The 17,084-nt window shown below is 28.6% G+C and overlaps 2 protein-coding genes across 5 annotated transcripts; one reads left to right on the top strand and one right to left on the bottom strand.

Moving 5' to 3' along the window:
- Positions 1–50: 50 nt before the first annotated feature.
- Positions 51–4,964, bottom strand: LOC145181475 (uncharacterized). The gene is made up of 2 exons (XM_080056570.2): positions 4,298–4,964; positions 51–849 (listed from the first exon to the last, which is right to left on the bottom strand). Exons 1-2 carry the CDS (start codon positions 4,864–4,866, stop codon positions 120–122), a joined length of 1,299 nt encoding a protein of 432 aa, XP_079912696.2. The 5' UTR covers positions 4,867–4,964; the 3' UTR covers positions 51–119.
- A 6,771-nt stretch (positions 4,965–11,735) lies between these two features.
- On the top strand, positions 11,736–16,977 carry LOC145182054 (14 kDa phosphohistidine phosphatase-like). 4 transcript variants are annotated; one of them, XM_090071695.1, is made up of 4 exons: positions 11,736–11,878; positions 13,341–13,506; positions 16,215–16,339; positions 16,635–16,977. In XM_090071695.1, the coding sequence occupies exons 1-4, from the start codon at positions 11,873–11,875 to the stop codon at positions 16,728–16,730; spliced, it is 393 nt and encodes a 130-aa protein (XP_089927821.1). In that variant the 5' UTR covers positions 11,736–11,872; the 3' UTR covers positions 16,731–16,977. The 4 variants fall into 4 exon arrangements, with proteins under 4 accessions (XP_089927821.1, XP_089927824.1, XP_089927822.1 ...); XM_090071696.1 differs by having other exon boundaries at positions 11,808–11,878; positions 13,312–13,506; XM_090071697.1 differs by lacking the exon at positions 11,736–11,878 and adding an exon at positions 15,530–15,735 and having other exon boundaries at positions 13,372–13,506.
- Positions 16,978–17,084: the final 107 nt, after the last annotated feature.

The following is a 17,084-nucleotide window of genomic DNA, read 5'->3' as shown; positions in this document are numbered from 1 at the left end:
CATCATTTTTAAAAATGAAAACTGAATAAAATTAAAAATGAGACTAAAACTGAAAGATAAAACAATAATAAAATGCTAGTTATAGTAAATCAATTGTTTATTATTTACATCTTTTTTTCTTAAAAGAACAATTCCAGAAATTTGGACACAAATAATACAGAAATTACTGGAATATCTTTTAGTTCATCTTCAGTAAAATTTATTGTCAGAAAATCTTCAAACTGGTCTATAATGTAGTTTTCTAGATCAGATGCCTCCATATCATCAGATTGATTAGCAGGAATTACTCCACTTATTTCTTCGTGAGATACAAAAATCTTGTTATCTGTTTTTATTACCTCCCACATAAAATTTTCTTTCAAATGAATAAAAAGCTTGATAACTTTAAAATTTTCAATGACAAACTCAGTTTTTAGAAATAATTTTTCCAATACAGGCAAATAGGGCAAAAACTCTCCATAGTTAAATATAAAATTTGCTTGACTGTAAAAAAAACTTAACATTTTTATTTTGTTGTAAAATCGAATTTGTTCATGAAAACTGTCAACATCACAGTAAAAATTTAGCATGTCAAACAATTTAACAAGTCCTGGTAGCTGGGCAATCCCTCTGATGCTTTTGTCAAACATGCTATTAACTTTTTTACAAAGTACTGTTGTTGATTCTTTTACTAGCTCATCACCTTTGCTTACTGTTGTCCTTTTTTTTTCTGCTTTATTTTCATCATTATTCTTTGTATGAATTTGATTATACTGTAAAGTATCGATTTTATCTAATATATTGACTAAATCTAGCAAATGATGAATGTTGACCTTTTGACCACTGAAAGAAATGTCTTCAATCAAGCTACTAAAAAAATATAAGCAATAATTTTAAAGATAATTTTATATCAAAACACTCTGGGAAATTTCATTAAAAAATAAGATAAATACTGGATAATACAATATATTTTTTATAATATAATTTATAGTATAATACATGATATTACACACACACACACACACACACACACACACACACACACACACACACACACACACACACACACACACACACACACACACACACACACACACACACACACACACACACACACACACACACACACACATAAATTTTGTGAGGAGAGAAAACAAAAGAAATTTTAAACATCATCTTTAAGTTTTACCCAATTCAAATATATAACATTTGATTAAAGAAAAGTTTGAGACAGTCAAAACACCAGGTGGACACAAAAATGTTTAATTCTATGAAAAACGAATGTCATATCATATAAGTTTAAAACTGTTTTCTCGATAACACCCAGAAACTCAATTATAACTGCATTGATAAATGGTAATAGTTCAATTAGTAAGGCATGCAACAATTCTGTAATACTTTTACATTTTTACAAACTAATCAAAAGATAACTGGTAAAACCTGTTTCAGAGAGCCATGACTAAGAGATTAAAATAAAAATACTAAAAAACTTGAAAATAAAATTATTTATGCTAGAAGAACACTTGTTTTAGGAAACATCTGTGGAAATTTATAAAAACAACAGTTGAGAAAATCTAGGGGAACTTTTTTTAAGCAGATTTTTCCAGAGAATTTTAGGAGGGTTTTTGGAAAAAACTTTGAAAATCTAAAAGGAAACTTTGGAAAAGAATTTTAGGAGAAAGTCAAAAAGAGAATTTTTTTTGAAGATTTTAATAAGAGATTTTTTCAAAAAAGAGAAAGAGAAGATTTCAACGTGAGAGAAGTTCTAATATAGAAAGATACTTCTTCAAGTCAGCATAAACACAAACATAATCCTAAATCATTTTGTTATATCTGTAGTTACGTACAGTTGCCTGACAAAGACAAAAGCATCACTGATTTTGTAAAACTAGCATATAAACTATATTTCAATATTCAACTTGGTAACTAAGATAAAAAATGGACTCCACATCAAGGTGGACTTAAAAAAAACTGTCATGAAAACTAGAAAAAGGTAAGCGCATGCAATAGTTCCTCTATGACCTTGTTAGTTATTTTACATGATATTTTGATTTTTGGAAATCATCTTGTGGTGCCCCAGGGTGTATCAACTTTATGACTGTAAAATGGTGCAATTTGGTTTTAAAATGGTATAGTTCAGAGGTCAGAAACCTGCAACTCTTTGAACTTTATCATGTTGCTTTTGGGTATTTTGCTGAAATAGTTTCATGATAGTTAAGTAATGAATATTAATAACAGGCAGCACAAGAAACAAATCCAAAAAGAACTACCAAATGTATCTAAAATATGCAACAAAAATTGCCAGGATTTGGTTACTTTTCCCATTTTGAGAATATCTTGTTGGCAATGTTATAAGAGACCACATAATAGAGAGCTAGGATGCAGAAAGATACTTGCTGCATTGAAAATTAACTCATTAGAAGCACTGGGACAATTGTAAATTCCAAGTTTAAACTTTAATGTTGCCAGAGATTACATTGATCTATTGAACTAGAACAATGAAGACCACTATGAACTTCTGATGACAAAACATCTGGTTGAAGCAGAGCTAGGAGGCTGCATTAAGAATAGAAAGACTTATCCATTCTGGTATTAAATCCAGAAAGAAAATGAAAGCATTTGACAACATAGCACAATACAGATTTTAAGATTTTTATTTGCATGTGTAATTGTGTAGTGGAATTATTTTAAGTAACTAACTTAAAAATTGCTTAGTTATAATAAAAATGTCAGAAACTTATAAAACTAGTAATTGTTGATATTTCAAGAGTGTTGAGATACCCCAGGGTCAAAAATTTATGTGCTCTACTTTTTTGTTTCTATTAATGCTGCCATGGAGCAACTATTCCCCTCTCCTGCCAATTATAGATTTGTAAGTTTATTTTTTTTTTAGTATACTTTCAGCCCACTCCACATACTGTATACCATATTTGTGAAAAGAATCTTTAAGATTGGATAAAATGAAAAAGAACTTGCCATAAGGAGGTGAGTTCATAGTTTGAAGAGAACCACTAAACCACATTACTGTTTTTTTTGGTTTTTTTTGTTAATACTTTTGATATTTAAAAAAAAAAAAAAAAAAAAAGAGGCAAAAAAAACAAAAACAACTTATTCCAACATTCCTTCTGCCAAATCAACAATGTGAAGTGATTCCAGTTCCAATTTTTAAAGGTTTATATTTGTCAGAAGATGAACACAACATACCTGATACATAAACTGAAAAGTTATCAGATTAGGAAAAGCTGTTCTCTCTTTTAAAAAATTGCCTCAGTGTTTTAGTCAGAGAGAGCTCAGTATGTGATTTGTAACTTTTTAGGCATGCAGTTGAAATATTAGCTTCTCAATTAAAGGAAAAGAACCTTCTTGACAGTTTTACAAATGTTTCCTACTTCAGAACTAGAGAGGAAAACTTTTTTAACTTTCTTCACATTTATATTTTCTGTCATGATATTTCAGGCTTCTTATCAAAATTCGGTATTTTCATATGTAATTTAATAGAATGGAGGCAATAGTTCAAAGCCTTTTCAAAAATAATATATATTTTTAACTTGTTATCTATTTTAAACTTTTATTTTTAAAAAAATAAAAACTTTGAAACATACCCTAGTATTTCCAAATGAATTTCAAATCTGCATTTCAGAAGTAACTTGGAAAAGATTTGTTAATTTCCCAAATTTTGCAAAATAAAAAAACAAATTTGTAACTTGTCAAAAAAATCTAATGTTAAATTTGAATTCAGCGTATCAAAACTATATAAGAACAAGGCTCAAAATTAATACAAATTTTTTTTTATAACCTGTGTATTCATTAAACAAAAAAAAAATGCATGGGACATTGCTGTTCCACTAAAAGGTGTTGTACAAAGTTCATAACAGATAGGTTGAGAATTTTCAGTGCCAACCATTAATCGCTTATTTTGACATTATATTACTACTAGATACTGATAGAGATAGTGGTCAACAGACCAGAGCAATCATTAAAAAAATAGATGTAAAAAAAAAACACGAGGAAGAAGTGTACACTATCAATCTGTGCTTTAGATCAACAAAATAATAATTCGAGATACAGCATATATGAAATCAACATATATGAAATCAACATATATGAAATCTACATATATGAAATCAACATCAATTAAAAATGAGCACCATTTATTTCAATTAAGTGTGATTATATTGAAGGTTTGAGAAATAGTTTTTTTTTTTTTTTTTTAAATAGTTTAGTTAACTAACTTTTTTAACATTTATCATCCTATTACATAAAATAGGAAAGTAAAAAATTATAAATATAAAAAGAAGCCACACAAAACAATATTTACCATTTTCCACATGTCTTACATGGCAGATGAACCACTTGTTTATTTTCTTTCAAAAAGTAAATAACACCAATTGAATGAGAACAAGTTCTGCTTTTACAGTTAGTTAATATACAGTTTGAATTGTTGATTCCATGATTAAAGCAATAAAATGTTTTCATCTCTGCAAAACAATTTACAACAGGTATAACAAAAACAGCATCTGATATGTTTATGAAACATCTAAGGGACTGAATTATTAGTTTTTTGACACCATGAGGTAGATAACTTTTATACTTTATCCAGTTCTGAAATAATTCTTTATTTATTACTGTTTGTTGAAATAGCACAATTGATAACAACAAAGTATCCCTGAATACTTCGCTAAGAGGTACATTGTAGCGATCAAAGTTTTGAGAGATTGTTTTCAGTAAGTGCAATTTTAAAGCAAGTTGCAAATCATCTTTGGAACAGCAACTTCTTGCAAGTAAGTATAATTTTTTATTGATTTGAGATATGTTTAATAGTGAGTTTATATCTAAATATTGGAGAACTTTGATTATACAGTCTGGATTTAGATCAAGGAAATACATTTTTTTCCCCTATAAAATATAGAATATTTTAAAATATTCAATAAGCATAATATTGATAATTATTAGCAGATATGCACATGCAATTTATGCTTTTCAGTATACTAATGGTGGTTGTGTTTACAAAAAATTATTTTTGCTAGTGTAAACTTGGTATATTTAATTAGTATAAAATTAGTATATATATTTTTATCTACAATTATATCATCTAAGTACCACTAAAATATAATCCATCCGCTAGATATGAGTAGGCTTGCATTAACAGCAGATATGGATATGAAATAAACACTTCGTATACGTTTAAGTTAGGTAGTTACGTGGTATTTCACTCAGTCTACATCTTTTTTGTCGGTAATTTTAGATTTCACAAGCTAGTATGTCATACGGTAGGAAATTTAAGCGCTTTAAATGATTTTTTTTTTTTTTTTTTTTTTTTTTTTTCAAAATAAGTATCCCTTCGAAGTTCTCCCTTAATACCGAACCGCTTCACTGACAAAGAAGGATTCTTGTTTAAAACAGGGTTCGTCGAGGCCATAGAAAAATGACGAAATAAAAATCCTCGGTTCATGTACAGTATTAAAATAAAACTTCTTACTTGTTTTATAAAAAGTTAGAGTTTTGTGTAGTTAAATGTAAAAAAATAACTAACTTTTTCAACATTTGTTGATAACATTGAAGATAAATATTTGTAGATTAATAACGTAAGAGACCGAGTGAAATACTGCTTTGAACGTAATACGAATTAAAGAAACCAAATGCTGAATAAAGTCAATTGTTAAATGGAACATGTTCTGATTGTGTATTAAAGTCCCTTTTAATGTGATTATCGATGCCATCTCTCTATTATTAACGGTGACCGAGAGCAGGTGATGTGCGCAGACACATTAAACATTCACCTCGTTGCCATCGTAAAAATACTTGTAGGACCGAGAGTGACTTCTTTACCTCCACTATTTTATCCTTGATATGAGTTTCTAGATTGATATGAAGTCTAGACAACACCTAGTTAAAGAGTTAGTTGCTATTAGTGAGCTAGATTTTGGCAAGGGTTTTTGGAGCTCAAACTAATGGCTGAATATTAAAAAAAAAACAGGGACTGCTGAAAGTTTTTGGGTAGTTACCTTTTACCGCATAGGTCGCAGGTAAATACTCATTTGAAAGTGATATAATTATATTCTTTCAACTTGCCAACAAAATTAATTTAACACTTTTGAATAAGCGAAGTTTAAATCTTAGTCTTCAATTTATAGTGCCAATAACAGTCAAAACCGAGCGCTTGAATTGTTCAGGTGCTTAAAAGTGATTCTAGTTTTAAAGAAATGTCCTTTTGATTTAAATTGGTCAGATACCATTGAGTCATTTTGCAAATGGTAGTATACAAAACCCTACCATCTATTCACTCTTTAGTTTCTATCAACATCTTTCGGATGAATAGCTATTGACAAAATATCCATCTGCTGTATTTCCTAGTGTTTAACAAATTATACACAAATTTTGTTTTAAAATGTTATTAACCATGCATACATTCATGAAGGTGTTTCAACCTGTTCTTTTATTATTAAATCAATATACGAATATCTTCAACTTACAAACTCTTACAATAGGCTCAAAATAGTTACACTGATATTCATTATTATTACACTGCTATTCATCATTATTATATCTTCTAATAAAAGAAAAATAATTTTTCTGCTATTACCTGCTAGAACATCGGCATCATTATCTGTGTCAGTAATATTGATCTTATCCAAGAGAGGTACTGTTTACCCCCGCCCTCAAGTAAATCTTAAAGAAAAATCTTTTTAACCACTTTACCAGGGGTTAAGAAAATACCGTGACTTGACAAGGGGGTCTTTTTTAAAAAATTACACAGATCAACAGCAACTACAAAAATTTCGAAGTCATTTTTCCCCTAACACAATATTTTATCAAACCTTATTCCAAAATTTTTTTTCCTTGTTAATTAATAAATTTAAGCTTTACATATAACTTTCGCTAGCTTTCTTTTTTTTTTTTTTTTCCTACTTCCTCTGCGTTTTTTCAAAGAAATAAAATAAGTTCTTCACAAAAGAGACGATGCCTAAATGATCCAAACACATTTTGTTACATTCGTGTTAAATATGTTCAGTAACAAAGTAAAAACTATTTTTGATGTAGTAAATAAAATATCTTACGTCATTCTGTATGAAACTTTGGGACCACGATAAATGACATAAGGTATGCTCAACTTGTGTAGTGATGCCATCATATCAGACAAACCATCAGAACAGTGGAAAAATAAATAATCAAAAGTTAAAGATTCGGTGTACCTATTGAGCTGAAAAATCACCATGACGGTTGTTAGTCTTGTGCTGTGAAGGTGAAAGGTTTAAATTGCTACAAGAAACACATGCAGGAATGTCCTTATTTTAAATCAGCACAACTATCTTTGACATATAAGAAAGGCTTTCCTAGACCAGTGTTCACTATAATATTTAAGCTTTTTTGATTCGATATTGAAACAGATGTTATGCAGGAGTTGGAGAGTAATGTAGATATCAGCAGTGAGAGTGAATATGAAAGAAATACTTCAATAGGCAACCTAATTATCTAAGAAGAACTCAATAATTCTTATACGAGATCTGAAACTCTTAAAGCAAGAATCTTAGCATCCTGACTAAAAGAAAAGAACTCAGCCTCAAATCAGAATTTTTCACTGAATTCAGGTATTTTTCCGTTTTTCCGGTAGTCCACCGTTTTTTGTGACGTAAAGGTGGACTTCTAAATAAATCCAAAAAATGTTTGAAACATTTGGAACATCTCTCATTAGCGTACAATAATAATATAATATAATAGTATGATAATAATATAATACAATATAATAAAAATATAATATAATAATAATGTAATATAATAATAATATAATATAACAATAATCTGGTAACATTCTTTTACTACATTCTTGCTTGTCTCTTTTTTCCAAAAGTAAGATTTGCTGGTGAAAGGGTCTCCATACTTGCTAGCGGTGTCTAGGTTGTCCGTAAAGAAAAGGTATTGCAAAAATTGAATTTTGTGGGCGGTATAATACCCACCTTTATACAACGGTAATTTTTCACCCTCAATATTTCTTTCATATTAGTTACGTAAGCTACTGGCACAGAAGGAAATTTGTTATTGTTGGGTTAAAGTATAGCCTTTAATTTTTGAAGAATCAATGAACAATCTCCTTTACATTCATGATAAAGTATATTCAGCAAAAGTTTTTTTAGATTATGTGGAAGATTCCAACTTTTTAGCCTAAACACCAAAGACCCCACAACTTCGTTTGAATGATCAGATGAATAATCAGATGAGGTTCATGGTAAGAGGATTCTGCTACAAAAATGGGGATCATTTCCTCTTGTTACACTTAAGAGGCTGTTTCATATTCTGATTTATTTTCCAAATTTTTTTGTGTTAGAGGTTACGGTACAGGTAACTCATCTTCATGAGAAAGAGGCCTATTGCTGACGTTAAAGTTGAGTAATGGAGTGTTAGATGTGCTAGTTATTTCATTTTTCTTTTTTTTTTTAAATACAAATCTGACAAATAGTCTGGCGGCTCACGCGTAATCTAATCGCGAATCACACCACGGACTTTTAGAGATTGAACAAGGGTGCAATTGAAAAAAAAATTTTTCTATTGAAGTTGATGTAATAGCAATAAAACGTTGCCCTTTGATGCATCTTGCTATCATATTTTTTTTTTCTTTTTTAGTGTGACCTCTAAGATGTAACCCAAAGTTCTACTTCTGAAAAAATCTGAAATTTTAAAGTAAAAATCTTTAACATATAAAATCTAAAAAAGTCATTACAAAAGTTTTCTATAGAAGAAAAACTTTACTTGATTAAATTTGCTGATTGAGATTTGCCATTGTAAACTTAAGACTATTACAAAAGAAGAAAATAATGGTTGAACGTTAGTTATCAATATAAAATGATTCGTCTGCAACTTCTGCTCGATTTTAAAAAGGTTTTTAGAAATTTGCTCAGGTAAGTGAGCTCTTTTCTTAGATTGACATATATACAATACAATATTATGTCATACAACTCTTTTGTTGTGAAAGTCTATCTTACAGCTAAGTAGTTATTGGTTTGAGTGGTGTGTAAACGTCTGTTTCTTTGTGTTTCAATTGCGTTCATTTCGGGTTTAAATACGAGTCATAAAGTCATATCAAGTAATGATATTTGTGATTACAATTAATATCATTTAAGTAGTTAATATTTCCGTCACGTCATTATTTTTCTTAAAATATTCTGCTATGCAGAGCTATAAAATCAAACGAGAATCATAAACTTAAAAAAAGGAGAAAATACTTAATTACTTATGCATGATTTCTATGTATATCTTTAAGAAAAAAAATGATTTTTTTTTGGTTTCCAAAATTTTTATATTTTGAAATCACTGTTTTAAAATGAAAACACGCTGCTTTAGTTTAATTTCTTATACGATTTTCTTGTTTTGATAAAACAAACTTTGAAAAAAATACTGAGCAACGGAACGAGCAAATTACATTTTATTATAGTTAAACTTTAGTTAAAAAGTACAGCTCGTTTAATCCAGTTCTCAATTATTCAAAATCTCGCTTAACCTATCTTTTTGCAGATAAGCTGGTTCGCAGTTAATAAATTCGTACTTATTCAGCTTGTTTCTGGTTCTTGTCATTCTACTTTGTCATTCCGATTTGACTCATTTTGATTGTGTGATCATTCTAATTTATTTACTGGTCCCTGCTCATAATTATGCTAAATATACGAAGTTACAGTTTTTTTTTCTCTTATTTTGCTTTAGCTTTATAGTTTTGTATTTATTTTGAATAATAAAACTATAAGTTGCAGTAACTCCTATAGTTATGAAAATCGTTCTTAAAATACGTCCCAAATATTTCTTTGGAAAATTAAAGATGAAATATTTTATATTAGTTTGGAATAAATAATGTATATTTTATTGAGATGTTTTCCATTTTGGTTCTGTAGTTGTTTAACTATTTAAAACGCAGAAAATCAATTTTGATTGAGAAAGAAACTATGTTGATTGAATGGTAAAGTACTCAATATGACGTTTATTTCACTTTAAAGCATACAAACATAAGAAACATATAAACACTTTAAATGATATGACGTTGATTTGACGTCAGGTTTTGCAATCACTATATCAAGTCGTCATGAAGATTTTTATGGAAATCGACATGAAGATCTTTTATGAAGATCTATATACATTACATTAATAATTTGTAAGTTATATCTTCAGCAATTCTAATTTACAAAAGGTTATGCAATATGAACCGACCATTCATTAGTATTTTTTATAGTTGAAATAATTTAGTTCTTATGAAAGGCGCTCTTTACAAGCCAATTATTTTTGTAAACAGAAGTATTATAATCTGCAATTGAATATTGAACATGGGTCCCCCGTTGGAAAAAGATGAGGGAGTGCAGGAGGGGGTGGAAACAGCAACAAATATATATCGAAATAACATACTTATATAAGTCAAGCATGACATGTAAAGGCATGGGCGCTCGTACATCAGGAGGAAGAGGGGGTAATATGCGCTGATGTGCGGGTGCCAACACCTCACGTCATGTCCAGAATAATAGAAAATACCAACTTTGCGCACGATATTAACAAGAAAAAAAACATTCATTAGGAATTTTTGTAGGTGTAAATTAGCCTTAAGTAAAGAAAAAGAGATTATTAATATTAAACCCGTGTCCTAAAGAGCTGGCGCCATGATTACATATAAGCAAGTTAGAATGTCTAAACTACATCAGTCAATTTATGTTATAAATTGTAATATGTAGGTTGCATCTAACTTGTAAGATTGGAACTCCAAAATAAAAAGTATAATTGAAAAAAACTTAAAGTATTAGTGAGACTACAGCGAATGACGTTTTTTAAAGTGCGAAAAAAAGTGTGAAACCTATCATGCTTACGTCATATAATGGTGGTAATAGTTTAATTTTAGCTTCGGAATGTTTCGCGTTTACGATTATGCTTCACTTAAAAGTATTTGTGTGCATCGTGGTTTGTAAAATTACATAAAAAAGTTTAAAGTTGTAAATGTTAGCAATCAGACGGTAAACAAAATAAAATGAATAAAGAGTGAATTTATTAGTGTCACTGAGAAGAGTAAAAATAATTTGTTAAAGGTCAAATCTATTGATTGGCCAGAAAGTCATAGAAATTTAATTTTCTTGATTATAAAATGTGGCTTATGGAACAATGTCCGCCAAATATGATCCGATGAAATTTTTGTTAGTTCATTGCAGAAGTAGCTTATTTCCGTTGAATACTGTCAAAAATGAGCAACCTTACACCTTACCTCATTACATCTTCAATCCGTATTCGCTAAAAATAATTTTTTTCAACGAATCATATTCATTAGCTTATTATTGGGTTTTAAAAATATTTGCTTCAATTTTACGAGGTAATTACTCTGAACAGTTTGTATTAGTTCGTGTAATTTGGTAAATATTAAAATAATAATCTGGTATTATATTGATTAAGTATAAATAGATATGATAGAGATCGGAATGAATTAATAAAACAGATTTTAAAATAATCAACCACAAAGAAACAAAAACTAACCGCAAAAATATTCGAAATCAATCATAAAAGAATCGAAGTTTTTATATAAACACGATAAAAATCTTGTACTTACGATTAACACACAATAAACGTTTAAGTCGTGTACACGTGGTTTCACAATTCCATTTTTATTTTTTTTATTTACAAATGTAATCAAAATAATACGGAATTGAGACAGTAATATGCATGAAATGTAAGATATATTAAATTATTCTATATAAAAGATCGTATCTCATAACTCTGCAAATTTCTAATCTTAAGTACAATATTCTTGGAGTGTTGACATCATAGAAAAATCTTCTTTAAATTAGCTAAGGAAACACAATTATTTTTTTTTATTATTATCAACGTCCATTCAATAATGGAATCATATACGAAGCATTGGTCGAATAGGTGCTAACAAATGTTGGTTCGTAATTTTTTCTTATTTCTTACTATTACTAATATTTTCTTACTTTTTGTATTTTTATTGTTTTAAAGGAAAGTGAATTTTAACAAAAGTACATTTTAACATGATACCTACTTGTAATTTTTCATTACTATGTGCTTTTTAATATGTGCTGATGTATCAAAAAATGTTCATAGATGAACTAGGATAAAGTTAATTTTCGTTTTTTTAGGATCTTAATTGTTTTACAAGTTGTTGATTTAATTATTAACAATTACTTGATGAAAAAATTTGTTTGCAATTTTTGCCCATATAGAAAACACATAGTACGAATGCCAACTTTTTAAAAAACTTTCATTAAGCAAATAACCGCACACACACACATACACACACAACACAAACACACACACATATGTATATTAGGTGGCTCATCCACCCAGCGGTAAAAAAAGAAAAAATAAGATTAAAAAAGAAAATATATCACACAAAAGTTACTTTCAGTTTTAAGATCGCCAATCAAATTTATTGCAACTGAAACTGAAAAAAGTTAATTTGTAACTAATTTTAAAAGCAGGATAACCGGTATATGGTGAGCCAACACTTTCATCGTTTTAACAACCCTTACACTAATCTGAAAAAACTTGCAAATCTTAACAAATTTTACACGAGAAAAATATGACGGATATTTCTAAGAAAAATATGACGGATATTTCTAAGAAAAATAGTTTTGAAACCGGCAGGTTGCAGAACGTTTGTTGAAAAATGTTTTCACTCTACTCCTTGCCAAAAAAAAAACTTTGTAAAAAGTGTCTTCTTCAAGGACATTTTAAAGGTATAGCTTCCTTTTTCATCAGAACACCGCCTTTCATCCGAACATAAGTAGTAATATAACGCTTAGTTGGCCTGTCCTTCAGAAACTCAAAAAAATGTCGCTTTAAATGGATTTCTGATTTATGCGTTATAAAAATTTAGCACAGTTGCGCGTTGTGGATATTTTCCTAAGTGTTTAATTTCTCGAAGATTATTGTTTCAAATTCAATTCCATTTTCAATTCTTTTTTCTAAAAATTAAAAAGGCTTTTGTGAAAAAGGGCTTTGCGAAGGAAATCTATAAAAACCACACATACTGAATAACAAATAAACTCCAAAAGTCATATAACATCAACGTTCGAGTTTTGTCGTCATTTCATATAATCGCGAAAATAATATCTCACCTCCATTATTCAGTTACAAGAATTTTTAAACACTATGAAAACAAATGGATGTCTTCTACTATATTTTTTAAAGGATTCTAGGCCTAAGAAGTTGTGTTTACTATTCAAAAGAGATATCTAGACGAATTTCAATTGTTTTATTTTTTTTTTTTAATGGAAATTTTTTACTGGAATGTTTCAACTTTTTTATTTTGGTTGTCAGTAGCTATTAAGGTAATTAAAATTTATTTTACATTACTAGAAATGAAAAACATAGCCATAAAAATTTAGATTTTTGAAATGGGAAGAGAAAAACGCCAAGACAAAAAAAAGATTCAGTCTATTGAAGATGTAAAAATCGGTGATTCTGGTCGTTTTAAGTACATTCTAATGAAGATTTCGATTGGGAAATATAGCAAAACAATCATACGAGGATTTCATTCAGTCGAAATACACGGTAATTGTATATTTTTTAATTATTAACTTTAAAGCAAAAAATAGGAACATTTTATTGAATACTATAAATAGGATTTGTTTATTTTGAATCTAGTTGAATAATAAATAACTCCACGTTTATAAAACCAAAAGTTACTTTTACGATGAGTTTTTTTTTTTGCCCTATAAGAGCGAACTTTTAAAAATTAGTATTTATCTTCTAATAAAAAGGACATTTTGTTCCATTGATAATTGAATATTTTCAAAACTTTGGGAAATTTCTTATCTAAATAATTTGATTAAAAACTTTTTGAACGACCCAATACTTTAATTGTTTATCTTATATATAATTGCCCACGATTACATTATGGTTGTATAAAACCAACTTGCAAAACAGAGTGAATTATTGCATGAACAATTTCAACAACTCAGCAATCACCAAACTCATTTTGTAGTCTATTAACTATGCAAGATTCTTCTGTTTTTTTTTTTTTTTTTTTTTTTTCCTTCTGCCAACCGTTGAACGACAATCTGTTAAGGTTTCCAACAGAAACGCTTATTTACATATTTTTGCGTGTTTTGCGTGTTGTTTGCGTGTTTGCTTAAATTTTACACATAAAAAAAATAATTTGCAGACAATCAGTGTACAAAAAAAAAATATCACAACCACTGGAGTTTTACTTTAATTTGATTTTCCTCAATTGTCCAGTTCGTTCTTTCTTTTCTTTTTTAGTAATAAAATTCCATCCTGAGTAAAGGAGTGTTCTGGATTATCGAGTTTTGATCATAGAGATCGCTGCTGGGATTTCGAATCTAATTAAATTACAAAGATTATAAAAAAGAATGTTCGCCTCAACAATTTGAAAGTTTTTTAGTTTGTTTTCATGGAAAAATGACATTGAATGGTCTCAAAACCTTTAAACAAGTATTTGTTTACAAAACCATCTGCAGCAATGCGGGGATTTAAAAATACCAGTAGTGCACGCTTGGATTTCAACTCGTTAACATTCCTTTCAAACTTTAAACACTTTTCAAGCCGTTTGAAGTTTAAAAAGGAAAAAAAAAATGCGAGCACTTTAAACTCACTATGACTTGAATAAAAGGAAAAATGTTTTACGTCCAACCGAACTTTTTTCTATAAACAAAAAAGTTGCAAATCTTCGGCGTTTTTTTCTTTAACTATTTTCAAAGACTTCTTTGTCTCAATAGATTAGACTAAGCAAGAAACTCATGAACAAATTTTATTTACATAAACATTTTGAACTATTTCTTTTAAAGTTTTCGTTGAAAAGTTATCAAACTCTATTGCTTCTCAAAAAAAAAACAAATAATAATATAAACAATCGCCGGATATTAAAAGATATCAGCAGACATTTACAAACTATCATCAGATATTCAGACTTAAATTCCAGAAGAAATATACACATATGAATATGAATATGTATGAATTATTACAAAAGATTTTTGCCGCCTCTTCTCAGTCATCATCAGCATTTATCTAGTATGTTTTTTTTCCTATAAGCTTTCAAACTGCTGCAATAAAAGGTTTTGGTGGAATTCTTTGATAAAGTTTTTATATTAAAAAAAAAACATTCATTTAGCAAACTCTCTATATAACGAACGAGTTTTCATTTTTCTTCAGAGTTCGTTACATCGAGATTCCACTGTAATGAAAATCTACTGGGATTAATGATCGAAGAAAATTTTGTAAATAAAATGACGTAATGTAAGAGTTTCAAACAAAATTTAAAGCAAGCGGTTTTTTTAAAACAGTTTACATAAAATTTTGACAACTGAAATTTTATTTGCTTTGAATTTTGACCGCTTGGAGTTAGTTTGAGTTTGCATGTTTATTTATTTATCGATATTACTTATAACTGTTCGCTTGATTAATACTTGTGATGCATTTATTTTAAATACTACAAATCATGATATAATGCAAGCGCTTGAAAAATTATCATTTTGATGATACTGAAGAAACACCATGCTTAGACCACGAGGAAGGCCAAATGTGAAAATTAATGCCGTCCATTTTACTTTTGAAGGAACGTAAATTCTCCTCCACGAGGTATTTTATTCGTGTTTGTCTTCTAATACGTCAGGAAAATGTCGAACGACACGAGCAAACTTGACAAAGTAGAAGATGTTATAATAGACGATAATGGCAAGTTTAAATATGTTTTAATAGAATTAAAATCAGGAAGCAGTAAGAAATACGTTGTGCGTGGTTTTAGATGGGCTGAATACCATGGTATGGTAATAAGAATATATTTTCTACTCCTTATGTACATTGTTATAATCTTACCAAGCTAACCTAAATGTTCTAGATTAAATGATTCTCTAGATATAATACTGTCCCTTAGACAAATTATCATTGCATTCATTTATTTCTATCTTCATAAATATTAAGTTTTTAAAAAATCTTTAATTAATCTGTTTGCAAATGTTGGATGAATTACTTATCTCTTTCTTACACTTTTTAACATGATAGAATGAATAATATGATTACACTTAAAGAAAAAAATTATAACTATGTATAATCATATAATTTTTACACAAAATTGGAACCTAACTAAATTTTATTCCTGAAACCTTGTATCCTTTTCTTTATCTTATAGATTTAACTTAATGAAACTTTAAGAGTAATTATAATCTATATGCTGTGATTATGTATTGTCTTTTTTCTATTGAATATAATCAAATTATATTGCATAGAATATTATTGTTTAGCTGATATTTATGAAAAAGAAGAAAGTAATTTTGCTGCACTTGGTATTCACACAGAATGCTTAGGTGGTGGGCGTATTGATCATGATAAAGATAAGAAAATGATTCTAGTGTATGGATATTCCATGGTAAGAAGATGGTCTGAAATTTTATAAAGTTTTGATTAGAATTTACATTCATTAAGCATTTGTGCTTTAAAATGATTAAAATAGTTATAATATACTTGTAAAATATCAAAAACTTAATTTAATAAAAAAAATTTATTGTGCAGTTATGAGGCAAAGAAGGCCAGTTGCATAAAGCTCTACTTTTATTTTCTATTTTCTAGTATTTATAGCATAATCTTTAGATGCCCAATTTTTATTTTGTATTGATTTGATAATTTGTATTGAATATTTATAATATTGTTGGCACCTTGTTTAGGGCTTTGGTAAAGCTGACCACTCTATTGCTGTTGAACTGTTAAAGATAAAGTTTCCTGGCTATACGAAAATAACTTACACAAATGAAGGTTATTAATAGCAATAAAACAATGTTAAGATTTTTTTACAAATGTTTGCATTTCTTACAAAGGATTCTAATTTATTTTACAAAAACTAAGAGCTCATGTGCTCTCTATTGTATACTGAGAATGCACCTTTGATGCATGTATAAATAAATTGTCATTATTAGCAAAATGTAAAATTGCTGTATTTTTTATAATATATTTTATGTTATTTGTTCCAACTTCTAATTTATATTGAAGAAAGATAAACATATGCAAAAAGCGAATTGTGATGCCTTTAATTGATATATAGTATTGTAGCAATTATAAATAATTTATTACATATAGTAAATAATAGAATAAAGTTTTTTCGCAGATAAGCAACAGTT

This window comes from Hydra viridissima, unplaced genomic scaffold (genome assembly GCF_058129835.1).
Source record: "Hydra viridissima isolate aposymbiotic clone 2 unplaced genomic scaffold, HvirCarnegie_v1 scaffold_14, whole genome shotgun sequence".
Classification (NCBI taxonomy): Eukaryota; Metazoa; Cnidaria; class Hydrozoa; order Anthoathecata; family Hydridae; genus Hydra; species Hydra viridissima.
The sequence above is the reverse complement of the archived record's forward strand: the minus strand, read 5'-3'. Positions and strand labels throughout refer to the sequence as shown.

Bases quoted from the DNA above. Each gene is read 5' to 3' on its own strand.
- LOC145182054 (XM_090071695.1), top strand. The intron at 13,507-16,214 runs GTAATTGTATAT...ATTATTGTTTAG, and splicing joins TCATTCAGTCGAAATACACG to CTGATATTTATGAAAAAGAA. The intron at 16,340-16,634 runs GTAAGAAGATGG...CACCTTGTTTAG, and splicing joins TAGTGTATGGATATTCCATG to GGCTTTGGTAAAGCTGACCA.
- LOC145181475 (XM_080056570.2), bottom strand. From the start codon at position 4,866: ATGTATTTCCTTGATCTAAATCCAGACTGTATAATCAAAGTTCTCCAA. The intron at 850-4,297 runs GTAAATATTGTT...ATATTTTTTTAG, and splicing joins TGTAAGACATGTGGAAAATG to TAGCTTGATTGAAGACATTT.